Genomic DNA, 21,802 nt, shown 5'->3' on the forward strand with positions numbered 1-21,802 from the left:
ACAACAAGTTCCCACGCCAATAGTGCAGCATTTGTGCTATCAAAATTGTTGTTTTGGGTCTCAACAGGTCAAGCACAGCACTGTTGCTTTTGGCAAGTATCTGAATTATGCTGATTTGATCTGATTAGACAAAAGGATGTAGTTCATGAATTAACTGTTATTTCTGAACTCACAACTAACAAAATGATAAAATGACAAACCGTCTGCTGGTAGAAGTGTGTGAATACTCTCTATCGGTATGGTACAATTTGTTATGTTACATGGCAGAAGTCACGGTCAGTGTGCAACTCAAATCTGTTTTTCCGGCATCAAGTGTTGGGGAATAGTTTGACACAAAGTGTTGTGAGCAAAATATGACAACAGCATGAACAGTAGCGGAGGAGCGTTGCTAATGTGGAACTTAAATGGTATTCTAGCCTATTTTACGATGCTTTCAGCAAGCTAATCCATAATTTCACACGACGTCTAAGACTAACTACTGAGAGCACTTGAGTAAACAAGATCTCAGTTTGGTTTACAAGACTGAAGACAAAATGATCTGCCTGTTAGCAGCAAATGAAAACTGATACTTTAATCTATGTAAATGTGAACACAGAGAGAGCCAGTTAAAATGTTCAGCGGCTGAATGCAAAAATCAATCAAGCAAAGGCCAGCAGAGGAATCAAGTGGAAAGACAGTAGTGTATTCCAAAAAGAAACAAAATGGACATTTTCATACTTTAATTGCAGGGATTTACTGAAAATGCAAAAGCTATTTGTAAAATTTAAAATTTGCTATAAGACTGGGAATTTTGTTGAAGAACTATGAAAGAACGCTGAAGTTGACCTAAATTTCTGAAAAAGTTGTATTCAAATTGCTTAAAATCCCCAATTTTGGGGAAAAAAATATTTTGTGTGTTGCTTAAATATTAGCTGAACTCCAAATTAGCATTAAAAACCCCAGTAGATGCCAAATTAGCCAAAAAAGCTAGCATATTGCTTAAATATTAGCTAAACTCCAAAATAGCCAAAGATTCCTCAGTAAACTAAATTAATAAAAATGTTAGCATGTTGCTAAAATAGAGGCTAAATAAAAACCTCAGTAGATATCAAATTAGCCAAAAACAGCATGTTCCAACTTCTTTTGAAAAGATGAAAACATAGTTCATGAATATATTTAAAGACTTGTTGCTAATCTACTTAAAATTTTGAAATTTGAAGACTCTCTCATGCATTTCCTATGGGGCATATTTTGCTTAATATTTCAAAAACTATAACGTTTATAAATATCAAAAGTACTAGCAGTGATGTCCTGAACAAGCTGAACATTTTGATACTAAGATTGCTGAAATCACTGAAAGTGTGATTGAGTTTTTACATCCAGAAAGGAGCAGAAGAATCACTATAGTATGAATGATTACTAAACAATCACACAATAAATAGTCTTACATGTGATTACTGTCAAAGCCAGAAGCAGAGAACTGTTACCTTCAGGAACATGTCTAAGTAAAGGTTGGAGATTTTGTGGGTAAAATAAAAAGCAACAGAAATTGGAGCCCCCCCCCCAAAAAAAAAATAAAAATAAAAAATAAAACCTCTAATGTTTCCTCCCCTCCCAGTTCATTTCCAGAATTCCCTTGACTTCTTTAGGATTGTCTGAAAGCCAGCTGAGAATCAGCTGACCTCTGCATGGCTGATACATGACACATATGACTGTTCAGAGGCTGGACCTATGGAACAGAGTATCTATAACCTTGTTCCTTTATCCACAATCACTACTCCATAACAAGGGATTAATACAGTTTTAATGACTCGCCCGCGCATACGGCCTCACTTTATGTCTAGACAAAGAGGAGCAGCATGTAACCAGAGGAGAAGCAGCAGGGTAGTCTTTCTGTCTGTAACGGATTCATTCAAGCACAACATAAAGACTTCAGCCATGTTCACACTATCCTTGGCAACGTCCGTTCAAGCAACCACAATCAATGAAAAGTCTACGTAAACATGCAAATATGCACATTTTGGGCTTCTGCATTCAAAACTCACACACTCTGACTATTTTCAGGCTCTACATACAAAATGTGCAGCAACTGAACGTGTATTGAAAATTAAACCAGTTGAACTAGTAATCAGATTTATTTATTGTGAGGAGTTCTACAAAAATCTACAAAACAATGAAATCCGTCAAAGATTTTCAGTGCTGGGGCTTCTATCTCACTCTGGGGATGTGTCTGGATGACAGCCGCTTCCACGGTGTTTCTGTGTCTCTGTGACTGAGCTTGAAGGCTGTCCTGCATTAACCCGAGAGGGTTTTTTTATTACTGTTTCAGGGAAAATAAGGAAAATGGGAGGGAGCTCCGCTGAAGTCTGGGGGCTGGCTGCAGTCAGAGAACCGCCGCGCTGCGACAGACCAAAACCCTGGTATTGGATTAGTATCTTACCCGCTGATCAAGTCACTGAAAACGTCACGTACCAAAAAGCTCAGTTCCTGATTGGCTGATGCGACGCAGCGACCTGTCAAAGTTCAGGTATTTACATTTCGGCTCTGCCGCCCGATTCGTGCCTCATCACTCAAATCAAGCTGCTGGCAGACTTTCACGCCGCGCCAGCACTCAACTCACGCCACGGGGCTTCAATTCACCTTAAAACACGCCTGTACCTTTGATTTAACATTGAAAGTGGCTGCCTCTGCCGCGCAAATTGTGTTTGGTGTGAATGCACCTTAAGGGAGGCAAAAATCAACCAATCAGAGGACAGAAGATCAGGAGGGTGTTTCTTTTAGGGAGGCTTCTCAGCAATGGCGTACCAAGCTGGGCTAAGTTACTTCAAAGTACTATTTTGACACTTCCCTTCATTGTTTTTTAGGAGTAAGTTTACACTTTCCAATGACGTGTTTAAAAAATCATTCATGTAAAGTGATTATGCGCTCAACCTTTTATGAACATCAAAGGCATTCAGTTTTAACACGATGATGCGGTAGAGCTAGCATAGCACCAACTCCAGCCTACACTAGTGAATAGTGAATATTTTTACTCTATGATGGTGTTAAAAAGTAACAAAAAAAAATGTAGTTACAAAACTTTGCACAAATGTTTGATTACAAGCACAAAACTTTTACAAACGGACACATTTTTTCTATAGTTACAATATATATATTTTTTTTTTACAGACGCACAATAGTTTTGTCACTAATATAACATCATATAAGACCTCTAACAATTATGTCAACCAGCAAAAGTCCGAAACAAGTTTGTCTGTTTTTCAGACAGCTAGCGTAACTGATCCCTCAGCTCAACAGAAGGGACACACACAGACATGTTTCTTTATTTGATTCTGAAGGAAAACCCAAAGTTTAACAGGCAAGTAATTCAGCCAGAACAAAAACAGCTGAGAGGGTGCAGCCTCCCAAGGCCACATGGACGGCAAACACATCCACACCATCTGCAAACAGCATTACCCATTAATACAATGTGAACATGTTTTTACTGCCTCTTGCACATCCTGCTTTTTCATTTTCTGTTATGAATTTGTATGAACTGGAGTTTTTTTTTACTCTGAGATCCTTAAGCCCCTAAATCTCATTGTTGCTTTAGAAATTACCACCAGCGTATCAGCAACAATATAAACGTTGGCTGAAAACAAGAGCCTTCATTTCATGATCACTTTTTCTCTAGTCTTCCTTTTTCCATGGTAAACGCTTCCCCACTCCCTCCTCGCGTTCAGCCTCCTGCTCAGCTTCCAGCGACGCCTGGATGAGGAACTTCCTGCTTCATTCAGGCTCCTCACCTCCTCCCAGTGTCTCAGTGTGAATGAGTTAGCGTCTGTGACATCAGTCGGCCTCTTACCTCTCGCTCACCGCGCCGCCCTTTTGATCATTTCAAAGCCACAAGTGCAGTCAGGAGGCTCCGACAACCACAACGCTTTGCTCAGTCAATAGCAGCTGATGAAGGCTTCGATAAGCAAGCGCCACAATACAAAGTGAATAAACTGCGATAAGGATTCTTGTAACATCTCAAAGACATGCTACGGTAATGACTGACATGATGGAGCAACATTGTTTGGACGTGAAAGAGCTTTGGTTGGTTCTGCTGATAGTAGGTGCAGACGGACGGGGTGAGGGGGTTTGGGTTGTGAAATTCCAAACCGCCTTCAGGGAGAAGAGATTTCATTTTTCTTTCCCCATTTTCTGTTTCACTATTTTTTTCTTTGCAAACATGTTCTATTATAACCATTATGGATAAGTGCTATTCTCCAACCACAGGTGTCAAGCAGCAATAAAATGTTTGATGAATTGCCTGAGCCAGGTGTTGTGCTGGTGGGGCGGAATTCCTCTGTGATTCATCACAGCAGCTTTTGTCTGTAGCAGCTGACAGGCAGGCGAGCGGGCAAACGCTTAGCCATGCTGAGTCTTTTTAACAGACCTAACTGGAACTCCATTAAGCATCAGAAGAAATGAGAAAGATGTGTTTCCTCAGTGAAACCTGGATCTCTTCCAGCTTTCCACTTCTTTTTTTTATATTGGCCAGAAGCAATCGCATTAATACAGACTTTTCATTCAAACAATGTGTCAAAGTCAAGGCCCAGGGGCCGGATCCGGCCCCCGGGTAAATCTAACCGGCCCTCCAGATCAATTTATTTTATTGTTAATGGCTCAATGTTATCTTGTGCTCATTTCTAACTTGTATATTAATAACAAAATATATTTTTATGGATAATAAAATATTGAAAGTTATTTAAGGTTTAAGTTGATTTATTCTGGAATAATATTTCTGCCTGTTTTTTTGTTCATATTTATGTTAAAAAGTTACAGTTTTAGAGTTTTAAAAATTGACATTCAATTGACATTGGCTAATTTAGGCTTTTGTTTTGTTTTTTTAGGCTGTTTTGGAGTTTAGCTAATATTTACATGCTAGCTGTTTCAGCTAGCCTACATTTTTTTAGGCTAATTCGGCATTTATTTTAGCTAGCTATCAGCTTCAGCATTTTCAGCTATCCGCTTCTGTCATTTCAGCTATTAATTTTTAGCATCTTCAGCGGTCAAATTCAGCTTACAGCATTCACAATAGAATTATCACAGGTAATGCTATATATCTAGTTCATAATTATGTTAAATAGTTACGGTTTAAAGTTTAAAAAACATAGTTTTAGAGTGTTTAATAAATGTTTATCCTGTTCGACCCCCGACCTCCTGTGAGTGTTGGATTTTGGCCTCGTGTGATTCAGTTTGACACTCCTGATTTAAGCCTCATTCACATGCTCCATACGGGAGGTTGACTCGTACGGGTGATGCAGGTTTTGTCCGTCCCGTAGAAGCTCATAGAGAGGAGCATAGACAAGTGTGTCTTGTAGTTCCCTTGAGGCTTATGCCTAATTTACATTAGTCTTTCTGGAGTGAGTCTCCGTTGTGTCTCCACTGCATGGAGAAGTCCATCATTACATTGTCGTGTTTCCAGTCCACCCCCCTTCCCTCCTGGCCTCCAGTGGACTGGTTTGTCCTACCACCCCCATGTCAAGCAGTGCGTCCCCCTCTTTTGCTCATGGTCGTCTACGCTTCCAAAGTTAAACGTCCGTCATCCATGGATGACATAGCCTGTTTCCAAAGTCTTTTTGCTGCAAAATCGGCACATCAACAGACTGCCGAAAAGCTTGTGTGGCGTTGACGCATGACGGAGGTGATGTAAACATTCCCATTGATTTCACAGCAGCCACAGTGTTTTAGTAGACAACTGAAATGTAAAAACATGTTTGCTATCTTCACCCTCGACAGAAGTTAGAAGAACCAGCGGTCAGGTTCTAGTCTTGTAGTCTGTTCTATTTATCTGAGCACGTCTGCACAAATGTTTTGGGTCTGAGCCTTCTGGTTACACCCTCAGGCTTTGAATCACATGCACCCGTCACTGTACAAACTCTGCACTGTATTTCTTTGTTATTGTTTCCACTGTTTTATGTGACTTATCATGAGGTATTGGAGTTTGTTTTGCTCTTCCATATTGTCACTTTGAGTCATGAGAGAAACTGTGACAATGCCACATGTTCCTTTTGGAGTCCTGTCTTTGAACAAACTGTTCTCCAGTAAAAAGAATATTATAGATGGAAGTGAATCCAAGTTATAGTGAGCCACATACCACACTCTGTTAGACACAGACTTCCACACTCACTCCTCATCTTTTTATCGTCACATCATGTTTCTACTTAATATTCTTTGTTTTGGAACCATTGAGTGTATACGAGAACTGGGTCAGGCAAGTGTGATGTCATCCATAGAAAATGACTTGGCTCCAACCAAATTGCGTCAATTCAGTTACAATTTTATCATGATACGGACGCCGCCATGTTGGAGCCAGGCGTCATTAGTGAACAGTGATTGTTCAGAGTTCAGAGTCATTGTTTCTATGGCAACCACTCTCATCAATCAGGAATGAGATTGTTGGAAGGCCACACCCCTTACCACTGAAAACAGGTTAGGAGAATCTGTCAATCAAAGTTTCAAGTGTTCGACATGAGACCACGTGCCTTAGTGAGGAATCTGATCGGCCACATTATAACTGGAATAACTAGCACTACAGAGAATAAAATCATAAAAAAAATGGATTATCAAGATGTTATTAAAATGTAACCGAGCCACAATGGTTCTTCTGACCAACAGAATGACTAACAGCTGTTTATGTCTCAACAGAAGTCTAACCAGCAGGTACTTCCTGTTTGGAACACCAGGGGGACAGGGTCCCTCAGTGCAGTTCTCTTATACAGTCATTATTTATAACACCACTCACTTTGTTCTTTGTGAAAATAAATAATGTTTTATGCTTTGTTAAACTGCATTAATCAGGTTGTGAAGACGAGATCAAAGCACCTGTAGCTGTAAAGGGCTGAGTCCAGACGCCGCCGCCGCCGCCATTGTCGATGGAATGAACTGCATTGGGTAATTCTCACCTGCAGAACAACCAAAACGACACAGGTTACAGAGTGAGGTGGGGGCAGAGTTCAGCACAAGAACAAACCTGCTCCTCAACTTCAGCCTTTGAGCTGCTCTCTCTCTTTTTTTGTTTTTTCTTGTCTCCTTCCTGCTCCTCTCATGTTTTTATTCAGGGCGAATGAAACACGGAGACCGGCTAGATGAAGGTTAATCATGCTCGCCGTTGGTACGAACCAGGTCCAGTAGAGCTTGCACTCACAAATTCATGCATGAGCACATCTTCGAGCTCCCACTGTTCTTCTTTAAAAGGCTTTTCATGTCCAGGTCATTGTTGAAGCAGATCAGAGTCATAGGAGAATTTACCAGCATTTGAAGTTGTTACTTTCACTTTTGTTTCTTTTTGGAAGCCTTATGTCAGTGTGTGCTTGTGCTGCAGGACTAAATATGGATTATTCTGTATGAATCTGGAGGGTCGGTGCTGCCTGGTGTCAGGAGAGCACCTGGAGGAATCTATGGGATCAAGGAATGAACGAGGCGGAGACCCAAAGAAAGCAGGAGGTGCAGGGAATCCTACACAAAGTCTACTGTGTATTGTTCCTTTGTACAAAGAGCTTGAACTATTTTGAATACACTTTTTACAAGCACTTCTGACATCCAATGCCCATGCATCATTATGAATGTTCTTTTTTTCTGATAAAAATAAGAAGTTTTTTAGGCTGGTGCAAACAAAATGATCAAGAGCTGTTGAATATTCCTGCAACTGTGAAAATAAAATGTTGCAGCGCCACTGACATGCTTTGAGAAATGCATGAAAGAGACATTCCAGTTCACACTGTGTCCGATGCGGCGATCCTGGAGCGAACAAGGAGGGCTTGAAAATCTCTTTGCTAATTTCCAGAACATTCCTCACCTGCCACAGCTCATTAACCTACACCGGGGCGGCACTGTTTGCCGGAGACCGTATACCTGGCTTGTAGGACATGCCGGGGGGGAAGAGGAAGCCTTGCTGTGCGGCGGCGGCGGCAGCCAGAGACCGCTGGTCGTGTGGAAACACCGGGATCATCAGCGGAGGCATGTGACCCTGGACCTGAGAGACAAGAAGAAGAAAAAACAGAGTGACGGGAGAGAAATGCAGAGGTGAAACTCTCCAATACCTCAAAACTGCAAATGTGCAAAAGTCATGCAACAAAAATGTGTTCATCGATAAAAATCCTCTCAAGTACCAGGGCAAGAGGGACAATGACCCTAAAATACTGGAACTGACCCCCAAACCTGATGGTCTGCAACAATCCACAATGAACTAATGAAAAAAAAGGAACTGATAGATGGACAAACTGACCGACATAAAGAAAAGACAAATGCAGCTTCAACAGGACCCAAACCAGTCGGTAGAGTCAGGAGGAACAAAGAAAACTGATGTGATGATACCATGTTTTCTATGGATTTAATATACTGCAGTTCCATGTGGCACTTCCTTATAGTACATTAAAAATGATTTGTATCAAAGAGCATTTTGTACCAGTAATTGTAAAACACTTGTGAGATTCTGTATTTGTATGCAATTTGTTTAAAGTCCCCCTATGATAATTTTTTTATTTTAAAAAAAGTGTTTCTGGTAGTGTTTCAATTATGAATATGAAGTTTTTGACCAAAATCCCACAACCTGAAAGTCTTAAAAAGACATTTTTCACATTGATCTGAATCCTCTGTTTCCAAAATCTCCTCTGAGGGGGCGTGGCTTTCAGAGCTGAGCTGAGCAGCCCATTAAGATCATCCATTCAAACAGTCTGTCCAAGACAGTTTGATTGGCAGCGAATTTAAAGGAGAAATACTCAGAAATGCAAAAACAAAATGATTTCTGATTACATTTACATTTTACTTTATTACAAGAAGACAGAAAAATGTGTTTATAAAAAGCATTTGGATCCTCATCTCAGCAACACCATCCACTTTTAATCATTGAGACTTTAATCACCACTTTATATCACATTTCTGTGCCACCAGCTAAAGTCGTCATTTGAACATAAAAACAGGAATGTGAAAACGTTCCACAGCGATAGATACATTTTGATCCTAAAACAGCAGAACCTCAAATGTCAGATGGAGATTTGAAATTTGTATTGATGTCTGGGTGCCAAGATTTAGAATTCTCTCAAAAATAAAAGGTAAAAGTTCACAAAATGTTAAAACTGTTACATCAATGAAGCACTTAAAACAAAGGAAAGACGTCAACTAACTGTTATTGTTATGTAAACAATTTGTCAATCTGAGATTTTTTCTTGATGATGTTTCGCAAGTTGGCTTCTCTGTGCTTCATTCAGCATCTTTAATTCAGAAGGCTTGATAGTGACGTCTACAGTAAAAGTCCAACATAAACAATAAAAAGAAAGAAAACGTGAGAATTAGGAGAAACATGAAAGAGAACAAAACGATATCAGTGCAGGTGAACAGAGATGAGGAGCTGACATGATGTTTGATCAGAAAGTGTCAGGATTTCAAATCTGTTGCCTAAATGGATAAACAATTCAAACCCGACAACAAAGACTCCTGAGAGAAGCTTCACGTTTTCAGCAAGTTTCTCAGAACAAACAGCAGAACAAAAAGGCTAACAGCTGCCTTTCATGTCGGCTCCAAAGACGCTTAAAACTGTTGGTTTGACTGAGGACTCAAACTAAAGAGAGCATATCAAAGATGACCCTGAGGGAATCCATTAGGTCTGACTCTTCTCTGCCTTCCAACGCTCCCCTTTATCTTGTCCTTTTCTCTGTTTTCAATAATTTTGGTCTATCTCGAAAAATTACGTCTTGTGCTTTTATGCTTTTCTTCTCCGTCTCCCTGCTTGTTTTTCTGTATTTTCTTCTCCTTTTTCTTGAAGTTTCTGCCTGAAAGTTTCAGATTCTCAAACAAGCTATAAATTAAAGCCTGAAAGTAACAAAACTCAATTTTAGTGATTGTAGTTGTTGAGCAAATAGCATAAAAAAGTTACGAGTTTCTGTGACTCATAAAGAAATTCATCTTTTTACACAAACAATCTTGTCAAATTGTTTAAACTTTTAAAATAAACTCAACTGTATTTATATAGCACTTTTCCTGCTTGAGAGCACCTCAAAGTGCTTTTCATTTTTAAATAAAAATATTCATTCATCTTATAAACCCGTTTTCATCCCTTTTGGGGTCACAGGGGCTGCTGGAGCCTATACTGGCTCCTGGGGGGGGGGGTACACCCGGAGTACACCTACAGCCTGGCGACCTGTCGCAGGGAAAAAATAATAACAGTTTATATCGACAATCATAATAATAATAATATATATATATAAAAAAAACAAGATCTTCTGAATGAAACTTCATCACCAAGATAGTAAAATCTGTTTATTCGGAATTTAATTTATCTAAAACAGTTTGTGCAAATGTATGTGTATGGGATGTACTCTATTTTTATCTTTGGATGTAAACTGACATGCCAGTTTTTTAATGTAATTTTCTAAAAAGTTAATTTCATTTTGTGTGTGTGTATACATCTCTGTCTTCATTTTATATCTACTGTAATGTCCAGAGTCTTTAACGCCTGTGTTTATCACAGTTATGTCAATTACCTGTATTTCTGCATTTTAAGGCAATAAAGTAAAAAAAAGGTTCATAGCTTTCCTTCATTTCATCAGAAATAACATTTCCAAGCAGCTGGGTTTTGATATGTTGAAAGAATGTCACAAAACTCAATTAAAATAGTTCTGATTTCACAAAAAGATCCTCAGGCCGTGGACTCGAACCGCTCAATGGAACATTTAGTACTCTACCTAAAAGAAAAAAACCCAACCTATATTCTGATAACCTGATTCTGAAGAAAGTTTTATTTTGAAAATCTACTGGATCGTCATTCTTGACACTTTTCTATAATGTCAAGTCACTTGGTCTCAAGTTGAAAATCCATCCATCCCTTTCATAAAGCAGCTGCTGTTACCACTAAACTGAAACTAAACAAAAACAAAGACGTTTCTCTAATCACAGAAGATCCAGAGAGGAAACAGAGGACTTCAGAATAAAAGACTGCAGTTAACAGGCAAAACCAGGAGTCTTTCCTCCACACATGGATTTATTGAGACAGTTGTCCCCACAGACCATAATAATAACAATAATAATAAGGCAGAATATTCATTAACTGGATGTTTAATGTTACTAGGATTCTGCTAATAAAGTGATTCAAACAGAAAATTCACGTTTATGATTATATTTAGAAATTAACAGTTTTAGTGACTTTTCTCTTTTTGTGCGTATTTATCCTTTGCACCTTAAAATTTGGACGATGCTGAAGTCTGAGTCTCATTATTACAAAATATATTTTTATGGATAGTAAAATATTGGAAGTTATTGAAGGTTTAAGTTGATTTAACCTTGATTTATTCTGGAATAATATTCCTGCCTGTTTTTATTCATTGTAATATTAAAAAGTTACGTTTTAAAAATTTAGTTTTAGTGAGTTCAAAAATTTTTATCTTGTTCATCCTGTCCCACTGGACGCGGGAGCGACGCGGAGATGGACGCGAGAGCAACACGGGAACGACGCGGGAGCGACGTGGGAGCGACACGGAGATGGACGCGAGAGCAAAGTGGTGATGGACGCGGGAGCGACACGGGAACGACGCGGGAGCGACGTGGGAGCGACACGGAGATGGACGCGAGAGCAAAGTGGTGATGGACGCGGGAGCGACGCGGGAGCGACGCGGAGATGGACGCGAGAGCAAAGTGGTGATGGACGCGGGAGCGACGCGGGAGCGACGCGGGAGCGACGCGGGAGCGACGCAGGAGCGACGTGGGAGCGACACGGAGATGGACGCGAGAGCAAAGTGGTGATGGACGCGGGAGCGACACGGGAGCGACGCGGAGATGGACGCGAGAGCAAAGTGGTGATGGACGCGGGAGCGACGCGGGAGCGACGCGGGAGCGACGCAGGAGCGACGTGGGAGCGACGCAGGAGCGACACGGAGATGGACGCGAGAGCAAAGTGGTGATGGACGCGGGAGCGACACGGGAGCGACACGGAGATGGACGCGAGAGCAAAGTGGTGATGGACGCGGGAGCGACGCGGGAGCGACACGGAGATGGACGCGAGAGCAAAGTGGTGGGGAGTGATCGTGACATCCACTCTCTCCTGCAATTCCCACCAGACGCGCATTTTTCCACAATAGTCGAGGTTCATATTGATGTTAAAAAGTGATGTTTTTTAAAGTTTTTCAAATGTAGAGTGTTCAATAAAAATTGATCCTGTTCACCCCAGGATATAAGGTGGGATATTTTGGCCTCTTGTGTGATTGAGTTTGATGCTGGCTTAAGGGAAAATCTTTATCACTTTTTTGTGGTTCCCACATGCAATCTAGTGAAGAAATGAGGTTTAAACCTTATGCAGATATTTTACAGAGGATAAAGATCAACTTTACCCTCAAAAGTCAAGAGAAACTGGAAGCTAAAAAATGAAACATCAGATGCTAACTTCAGCCTGATACAGGCTGGTCTGTGAAAATCCTGTCTGATGGTTCAGACGTTTTTCAGAACAAAATGTTTGTGCTTTGTTTGTACTATGGATGAATGTAATTCTGGTTCTTCTGTTTATGAGCTTTCAGCAGAAGCTCCATCACTCCGGACTGCTCTAACAGCAGAAACATGTCTGTGCACCAAGCAGAGATTTGATAAACCCTCACTAAGGTTTTCTCAAAGACTGACTAACAAAACGTGAGAAAGTTTTTTTTAAACTAAATTCATTTTAGTAAAGTTTCAACGACTTAAGTGTACAGTGCTGCAACTAAAAGTGAAAGTTTGCCAGCATGTTGAGTCCGTCTCAAATATCTTATCTGCATTTACCTGTGAGTGAGATTCTCTTCAAATTAAAAGCATGTTATCCTGGAAACCACATATAAGTGATGGTCAACACCAGAATACTCTGATCTTACAGAAATGTATTGCAGAACACTTTTGTTGTCTGAATATGTACTGTCACTTTCCACTTTTAATAAAATGACCTATTTTGAACTGAAACAAGGTTCTGTTTTACATTGATATATTTTTGCTAAGCTGTAATTTTCTGTTTTCTTTTGTTCATTTTCTTGCAGCTTAAAAAGCAATGGAAGCAGCAAAGCTGAGCGTGCTCACATGGTCCTGCTCTCATCTCAGCTTATCTCCGTTCGTCTGATGTCATGAACCAGACTGCCCCGTACCCCCCACCCCCCAACGCTCCACTTTGACCTCCCTCATTGTGACATCCTGTGTGATTCCTCCAACTGTCTGCCTTCATGAAGCGGCGTTCATGTTGCTGAATCGGTCACATAGGAAGGAGCCTGTCCTCTGGCATGTTTATGATGTGTGAGGGTGAAGGCCTGGCAGTTGGGAGGTTTAAAGAGCATGACTAAATACAGAGATAAAGAGAGATGAAACGGACGGTTTGCTGTCTGCTCCACGGCTTCTGTTCAGTGATTAACCCTTTAACACCTCAGCTCAAGTGTTTATGTCCTTTGATTTACTATAATTTTGTAATTGTTAACCCAATAGTTCCAGTAGTTTCTGAAGGAATCTACTGGAATTACATTGATTGTGTGGAAAAGTTACAGTACGTTAAAGATTTTGTGTTAAAGTGTCGCCGACAACGCCTCAGGTGTTAAAGGGTTAAAATGATGGACGAACGTCATCAATCAGCAATGTCCCATGGTAGCTATCTTTTCTGGTTTCTTTATTTTGTTTGTTTCATTTTTTTAAATTTGATTTTGATTTTTCTGATAGTAATTAATTCTATTTGCCATTTTTTTTCTTTTTTTATGGAGAAAAACAAATTTAAAGAACATTTCTACAGAATTTCTGACAGTATATTACACTTTTTTTGCACCTAAGCAGAAAAGACAAAACTTATATAACTAATCTATTAAGTATTCAGTCATTACCATGTTTTATCAGAGCTAAAGAGCCATAGGTTTAAAACTCTGGGTTAGTCCATCATTTTAACCGGGAGTTCTTTGGCATGAAGCGAGACTGGAAAATGTTCCAAACATCAAACTTTCATTGGTTTGTAAATGTTGAAGAAAAAACAAAAACATCAAAAATCAAATGTACTCATTTATCAGTGATGTCCCGTAGTAAATATCTCTTTCAGATTCTTCATTTCCTTTTAATTTCATTTCTTTTTTTCTAATTGTGTTTTGGTCAGTGGAATTTTGTCTGAAATTCTAAAATGTAATGTTATATTTTTAAATTGTAATCTTTAATGTTTTGTGTTGAGTGATTTGCTGTTGTGATTTGAACTTCAGGGTCACCGTCATTTTCAGATCAGACCACAAATGATTATTTCAAAAGTCGACTAATCAGCGATTATTTTTCTAATTAGTCGAATAATCAGGTCGTTCGTAAATTGGTTGTAAAACACAGATCTTAACCATCATTAGCTTTAAACTAACTTAAAATAAAGACAATTAAGATGATAGTTTATGATAGTTTCTTTCCTTCATTAGTTTCTAGCATGAAAGCAAGACTTCAGTCAAATGAGGTCGGCGTCTGAAACAAGGAACCGTTTTTCACTACAGAGAAAGTTTTGGTCTCACCGACTCAAATGGAGCCAAAGTACATTTTGTGGTGCTGATCGCTGACAACTGTATTCAGCTTCACTACACTGACTCTATTCCAGACTGTTCGATGCTCTGTTGGCGTGTCGTTATGCTCCCGAGTCTTCCCAGGACTTCCTGCGACATCACTACTGGATTAGCACTTCTGCGCATGTGTGGGCAGACGCGCATTAGAAAGCGCACAGCCTAGTTTTGAGATACAATAAAGAAACGACTAATCGACTATTAAATTAGTCGTCGACTATAACAATAGCGGTTGACTAATCGTAGCAGCCCTAGATGAGACACAATTACAGATTCGTACTCTGAAAAAAGTAGAAAGCTGAAAACAGTTTGGGGGATTTGGTGGTTTTTCGGGTTCAGGTTAGAATAAGGCTGCGTCTGGGTGTTTCTGTGTGGGTGCACAGCAGGCATTTGTCTTATCAGTACTTGGCTCTGTCTGTGTGGTGTTACATGTGTTCGTGGCCTGACCTCTTCAGACAACTTTACTCAGGTCACCGTCCTAAAAAGACGAAGGCAGCCACGAACCACGAACAAGCATTCCCAAACTCCCAATCACACACAGGAGCGAGAGATGAGACGTCTTGTGACGTGAAGAAAAGAGACGAACCAGAGCAGAAAAATGAGTCTGTGTCCAAATAGCTAAAAAAAAAAGTAGAGGAGGAGAGAAGTGGGGGTGGAGGTTATAGAGTGGGACAAAATGCTCCCATTCATTGTATTCCTCTGGGAACACTGGGACTGACTGGGGCTGCTTCACTAGCGCAAACACACAAAGATCTCCTTTTACCAAAGGGAGGGGGGTCGGTCAATGAATGGATGGGGAGGTGGTGCAGCAGAGGCCCCCTCTGCTCAGCCCCAAAGAAAACACCAGCTCCCCTTCCTCTAACTGCCCACCAGACACATCGGCATACACACCTAAGCAACAAGAAGGTGGTGTGTAACTCTGGTGTGTAGAGACACACTCTGAGAATTAATGGTGCTCTTGTGCGAGGGCAGCAGGTTAGGGGGCAGCGAGTACGGATCTGGCCGTCTTTATGTCCCTGTGATTGAGAAGCCCAGAGGAGGGAGAGAACCACCGTGTTGTCTGATGTGTTTGCACACATGTGGACATGCACAGGACGGACAAAGCGGACAAACATTTTCTTCGGATTCCTCCCTAAAAGGACAAGAATCTGTTTGTGTCGCCTTTTCTTTAAGCTCCGCTTTGCTGCTGAACAGAACAAAAAGAGAAAAGGCCTTAGAATCCAATGCAATGCATCAAAACAGATATTTTGGGGGAAATAATTGTCCCTTATTAGAAGCATTATGCTGTATTCCAATATTCTCTCAATCCTTAATACGAGAGTGTGTTTTCGGTGCTCTTTGCCTCAGAGATATGAAAGTCCATGTCAAAATTCATGATCAAAATTCTCCTGTTTACGAATGGCTACACTCATTTTTAAGACAGTTATCAAGCTCTACGGCGGAAACATGCATCCTTTCAACACGCATTGAGAGTGAAACCAGATCAAACTTTGACCAATCAAGGACTCGGATTTGGCAGTGACATATGGATGGCGCCCACTTTAATTCACAGAAGTGCCAACAGTTTGAAAATTGATCATAGAGGAGAAATTAATATTTATTTTCTGCACAATAGGGGGCAGCGTCAGTATAGTCTATTTTCAAACTTGTGTAACATATAAGATGCACCAGATTAAAAGGCGCATTAAGTGAAAAGTGTAAGAGACAAGTCCATCAGTCAGTCAGACTTCATGACCTCTGTTCACAGTTACTGTAGGATTTGTTTGTAGTACGCTACATGCTAGCCATGTTAATGTATTCACAATAATTGTAGCTCCCAACTTTGTTTGTAGCACATAAAAAACAGATCAATACCGCTAAAATGAACATTACCGTGACTATGCTAACTCCCAACAACGTAACACGTAAAAAAAACACAGTAAGCTGCCGCTACATGTTAGCCACATTAGAAACTTTAGCTTATTCGCAATGACTCCCAACATTGTTTGCAACACATAAAAAAACAGAGTGATACAGTTAAAACAAACATTACTGCGACTACGGTGACTCCCAACAATGTTAGTTACACGTAAAAAAAACACAGGCCGATGCCGCTACATGGTAGCCACATTAAAAGCATTAGCTTATTCGCAATGACTCCCAACATTGTTTGCAGCACGTAAAATAACAGACCGATATCACTAAAACAAGCATTGCTGTGACCACGCTGACTCCAGACCTTCTTAGTAACGTAAAAAACATCGCTGTTTGCTAGCTATATTAGCATATTTGCAGTAACACCCAACCTTGTTTTCAACTCAGAAAATGAGATAAATTTACTTCTAAAATTCACTCCTCGCCCATGAACTCCAGAAACATAATTAATCCATGTAAGTCGTTCCACGTAATAATGCCAATAAAAAAATCTTAAGATTTTAACTCTTTAACACCTAAGGCATCGCTGGTGACGCTTAGACACAAAATCTTTAACATATTGTAACTTTTCAACCGTCAACACCATAATTCAAACAGATTTTGCTGGAAATAAATTAAATTAAATCCAAGAACACAAGAACATTTTTTGCACCTAATGTTGCAGAAACTGCCCCGTTGGCGCAGTAGGCAGCGCGTCAGTCTCATAATCTGAAGGTCGTGAAGTTCGACCCTCACACGAGGCAGGAGTTACTGTGACAGACTGGCGACCTGTCCAGGGTGAACCCCGCCTTCGCCCTTCAGTAGCCGGGATAGGCTCCGGCACCCCCGCGACCCCGAAAGGGAAGAAGCGGTCAAGAAAATGGATGGATGGATGTTGCAGAAAACATACAAGCAGTTGTTGCCTGTGTGGTTAGATCTGTCGGATCCGTCCAAACTATAAATTTGACATGTTTAGGATCTGAAATGGACTCAGAAGGGTCTTATGATTATGAGGTTAGCATTAGCTTGAGCAGCCTAGCGTGGCAGAAGACTGTAAGGCCGGTTTCTCTGCAGAGGTTCTGGTGGTTGTCTTCTCCAGCCAAGATCTCAACAACAAAGAGCTGAAACGGGTGACTTCACTCGTCCACGTTTCTTCATACAGTCATTACCCAACACTTACAGCACGGTCTTTGAAGGATTCAACCACAGACATTATAGAGTCCAGGTCCTCCAGGTCCAACACCTGCTGCTGTTTTGTTGTAAAATCTGCACATATTAAAGGCAAGTATATTCAGTTCCTCTGACTGAGTACTCTGCTGCTGTATTCATTAGATTACAAGCAGCGGAGTATGTTTAGTCATTTGATGTACTAAAACTAACATTTGATAGCTGTTTTTACCAAGAGAGTCCAAATGCAAAGACTGGGCTCTTTCACAACTGCAGTCTTTTTTTCTTTGCAAAAAATGAATTGCATCACACCTTCAAGTCCCAGTAGAAGGACTCGACAGTAGCTGAACAAGAAGTGTGAGCATTAAATGATTACAAAAACATCTCACATTCTTGTTCTATTTCATAAAAAGGTCAGGATTTTGTCGAGAACAATTTCTTACCACGCTCCAACGAAGACGGAGCGGAACGAAAGACAGAGAAGCAATTGTTTTAAGGGGAACAAACTCACAGGTTAATGGAATCGAGGGACGGACTCTGTAAAGTGAGGAGTCAGCTCGCGAGCCCAATCGACGTTAAAGGCTTTCTGACTTATTTTGTCTAAAGCTTTCCATGCTGACGTGGGAGCCATCCATCCATCTGAGAGCTGCTAGCTGCTGAATTGTCCTTTGCTCCATTGTAAATACGTGCAGATTATTGTGCTTACACTAACAGGACCAAAAAATGTTTATGGGGTCAAATCAGGATCAGCTTAAAGTGAATGAGAAACACGATGGTCAATTTAAAACAAACAAGATGATAAAGCAGTTTTAAACTCGAAAATTCATATTAAAACTTGAATGAATTATTGAAAATTTGAAAAACTAAAACTGAACATTTGAAAAATGTATATTGAAAACTTGAAAAAAATACTAAAAATAAAAAAAATGTAAACTTGAAAATTAATTTAAAAAATAAAGCTGTTACCAATTAAAATAATGTTTATTTGTACTTTCAACTTTTCTTTTTCTGTTTCTCATTCTTCACTTTCAATTCTCTGTTTTCAGTTTCAATTCAGAGTTTTCAAGTTTTCGCTGCAGAGCTGATCCTAATTTAAGGGGGCGGGGCTTTGAGGTCACTGGCTACTGGGACATGTTTCCCATTGGGGTGACAGAGGAGACTCCTCATATTTTCTACATTTTTCCCAGACACATGACTATTTTTACACTTTTGTCTCATATTTTCACTGTTCAAACTTTCATAGAAAAATAAGTCTAGCATTAGGATGAAAACAAGGATCTAACCACGAATGAAAAACAGCACAGACGAGATTGACTGACAAGATCAGCAGCAAAGTCGCTCTGAAAAAAAATCCACCAAACATCGAGACTGCTTTAGGTGAACCGCGATTTTAGTGAAACTGCTCTCTCTGTTTGATCAGAGCGTGGCGACATAAACACACAACGTTCTGCAGCAGAAAAGACGTCACATCAACATTACCTCTTTGGGAATCAGGGGAAACCTTTCCCAGTAGCCAATGAGCTCAAAGCCCCGCCCCCGTGGAAAATTAGGATCAGCTCAGCAGTGAGAGTTCAAATAACTTTTACTTTTTTTCTATTGGTAACCGTTTTCTTTTTTTTTAATTAGAGTTTCAAATGTACTCTTTTTTAAGTTTTCAATATTATTTTTTTTAATTTTCCATTTTTTAAAATTTGTAATGTATTTTTTATAATTCCTATAAGTTTTTAATATGTATTTTTTGGATTAAAACTGCTTTCTTATTTTCAATTTATTTTTTTTCAAATTCTCAATCTTGTTTCTCATTCACTTTAAGCTGATCCTGATTTGACCCTAAAAATTCAATTCAATTTTATTTATGTAGCCTAATTTCACAAATCAAATACTCATTGGTCTCCAAAATGTTTCCCTGAATTTTGTTACATCAATAAATGAATTAATACTGCCTTTCATGATCATTCATAGACTGGTTCTGCATCTAAAGGAGCTGAATTTTCAGCAGGAATGTAAGAGTTATTTTTCATCAATCAGAGGAAACAGAAGAAGCTCAGAGAGACGACAATAAAAGCAAAGCGTAAACAACAACTGCAGGATCAGAGCCAAAAGACAGACAAGTAAAAGGCGGACGGGTGTAGGAGGGAGACAGAGGAGTTATAAATGAAGAACAGAGAGGGAGGAGGAGGAGGAGGAGGAGGAGGAGTGAGGTTTTGCAGTCATTAATTAGCCTGTTAGCTCGGGCCCGGCGCTGCGGTTTGGGCCTGCGTCTTTGTGGGCCTGAAGGAAATGGGCCACATATGAGAGCCATTATAAGAACTGACTTAACAAAGACACATGCCTGTCAGCCACCAGGCCGAGCTCTGCTTACGGCACACAAAGGACCCGCCACCGCTGCGTGCGTGGGAGCGCCTGTGTGTTTGACTGGATGCACGTTTTTCCACAAGTCTGTACACTTTTGAGCTCTTGCGGCCGCAGTGCATCAGGCAGAAGCACGTGTGTGTAGTTATCCATTAGTGTCAGCTGGCTCCTCTTTAGGTCAATGCAGACCCGATCAGAGTAAAAACACCGTGGAGGCATTTTATCTGCTCGGATTGGTTGTGCGCTGCACGTCTTCACACTTTTGAGTGTGTAACTGTATCTATCAGAGTGAGGCCTTCGGAAGCATTTCTTTAACCTCTGGACATCCCCCGCTGGCTCTCTACACCATTTAAAACCACATGACAGGAAACCTGGGTCACTTTGAACTGCTCCCCTACCACGGCGCCTGACAAACACATTGACGCTCAGTCGCTATCAGAAAGAGAAAGACGATACCGACCAATGCAAACTATTTGATTTTAGATATTTGATTTTGTTTACCGTATCTTTGCTCTATACATTTCCAAGCTTTTCTCCGTTTTTTTGGTCTCATTAAGAGCTACAATATATGGAAATCATTATTAACCCAGTAAAACCCACTACATCAAATAATCGACAGAGAATTCTATTTAAATTATTGATCATGATATAATGTGTGACTTAGCAAAAACACTGCTTTAGGAAAAAAAATATTTAGCCATTGTGTCAAATTTGATCCTCACATTTTTAACATGGTGAAACTGTATTGTAAATAATTAATTATCAACAAATTTAGCATTTTTTCAATACAGCAAGTAGTAATTTAAGAAAAAAAATAACACAATCTGAGCTAAACTCACCCTAAAGTCTTGAAAGCAAAACATTTTCCCGCCAAAACAGCCATTTTGAAATGAGCAGGAAAAGCTCTTCTACTGCCTCTAGTGGAATGATCATGCACTGCACAGGCACATACAGTGGTTTATTGATTGTGCTAATGAGTTGCGGGTCTCATCAAATATCAAATATGATACAAAGTGTCACACAGGGTTAAAGTGAGTCCAAATCCTTTTGCTCCATGCAGTGAACAGCACAAACAGTTGATTTCAGACTCACAAACTCAGATTGCTTGATTTCAGAAATGGTCTTAAGACATCAAAAATATTTCAGTAAAGAGAATCACTTCAGAACAGATTGTTAGTATTTTTTCATCATTTAGAAAACAACATTTTGATCCCTGCTCTTAGAATATGTTCTAGTTTTAGATTTGGTGAGGATCTATTAAGATAGGTCAACTTGTTCTAAGATTGTATTTGCATTTCGATCACATTTTGTTCTAAAGTAAGTCATTAGTAATTATTACAAGAGTTTTTTTGTTATTCTACAAATGAACTACAATTATGCATGTGAAAACTCAAAAATACAAACTATTTGCTCAGAACTAAATACTTATAACTGGCCAGGATAGCATTCTATTTGAAGCTGTCTTCTAAAACTGTTAAGAATTCTATTTTCTTTTCCATTTTGAATGCTTGTGTCATTTGACACAGCATGAGACTCTGCTCTGTCAGGGTGTTTTACTGTTTTATTGTTTTATCTCCTCTTTGATCTGGTGTTTTTATGCGTTTATGTCACTTGTTTATACTTTTTATTTGTAATTCTACTTTTTATTTGTAATTCTTTCTAATATTTCTGCTATTTTTGCTCTTTGAACTTTTAATGCACAGCTCCTTGCTTGACCAAGGTCATTTTAAGGCCCTGAATAAATTAATTAAATTAAATCTTATAAGATTTCTTGTTAACTCAAATGATTTGCTGCATGAACAGATTACAGTATTTTACTACTTTGCACTGGTTTTCTTAAGATTAGCATTCTTTTATTTTTTCCTATTTTTAGC

General features: G+C 39.7%; 1 protein-coding gene and 1 non-coding gene across 6 annotated transcripts in view; one reads left to right on the forward strand and one right to left on the reverse strand.

Moving 5' to 3' along the window:
* The window catches only part of LOC112152349 (transcription factor SOX-6), a 148,575-nt gene that overhangs the window by 36,836 nt on the left and 89,937 nt on the right, over positions 1–21,802 (reverse strand). For all 5 annotated transcript variants that reach the window (XM_024281865.2, XM_024281866.2, XM_024281863.2 and 2 more), the window contains 2 exons: positions 7,861–7,981; positions 6,832–6,911 (listed from right to left, as the gene is read on the reverse strand). In XM_024281865.2, the coding sequence (XP_024137633.1) occupies positions 6,832–6,911; positions 7,861–7,981 (201 nt within the window). The remainder of the gene's footprint in view (positions 1–6,831; positions 6,912–7,860; positions 7,982–21,802) is intronic.
* trnam-cau lies at positions 17,100–17,173 on the forward strand. The gene has a single exon. It is a non-coding gene; the product is annotated as a tRNA-Met (tRNA).

This window comes from Oryzias melastigma, linkage group LG6, assembly GCF_002922805.2.
Source record: "Oryzias melastigma strain HK-1 linkage group LG6, ASM292280v2, whole genome shotgun sequence".
In the NCBI taxonomy this organism is placed as follows: domain Eukaryota; kingdom Metazoa; phylum Chordata; class Actinopteri; order Beloniformes; family Adrianichthyidae; genus Oryzias; species Oryzias melastigma.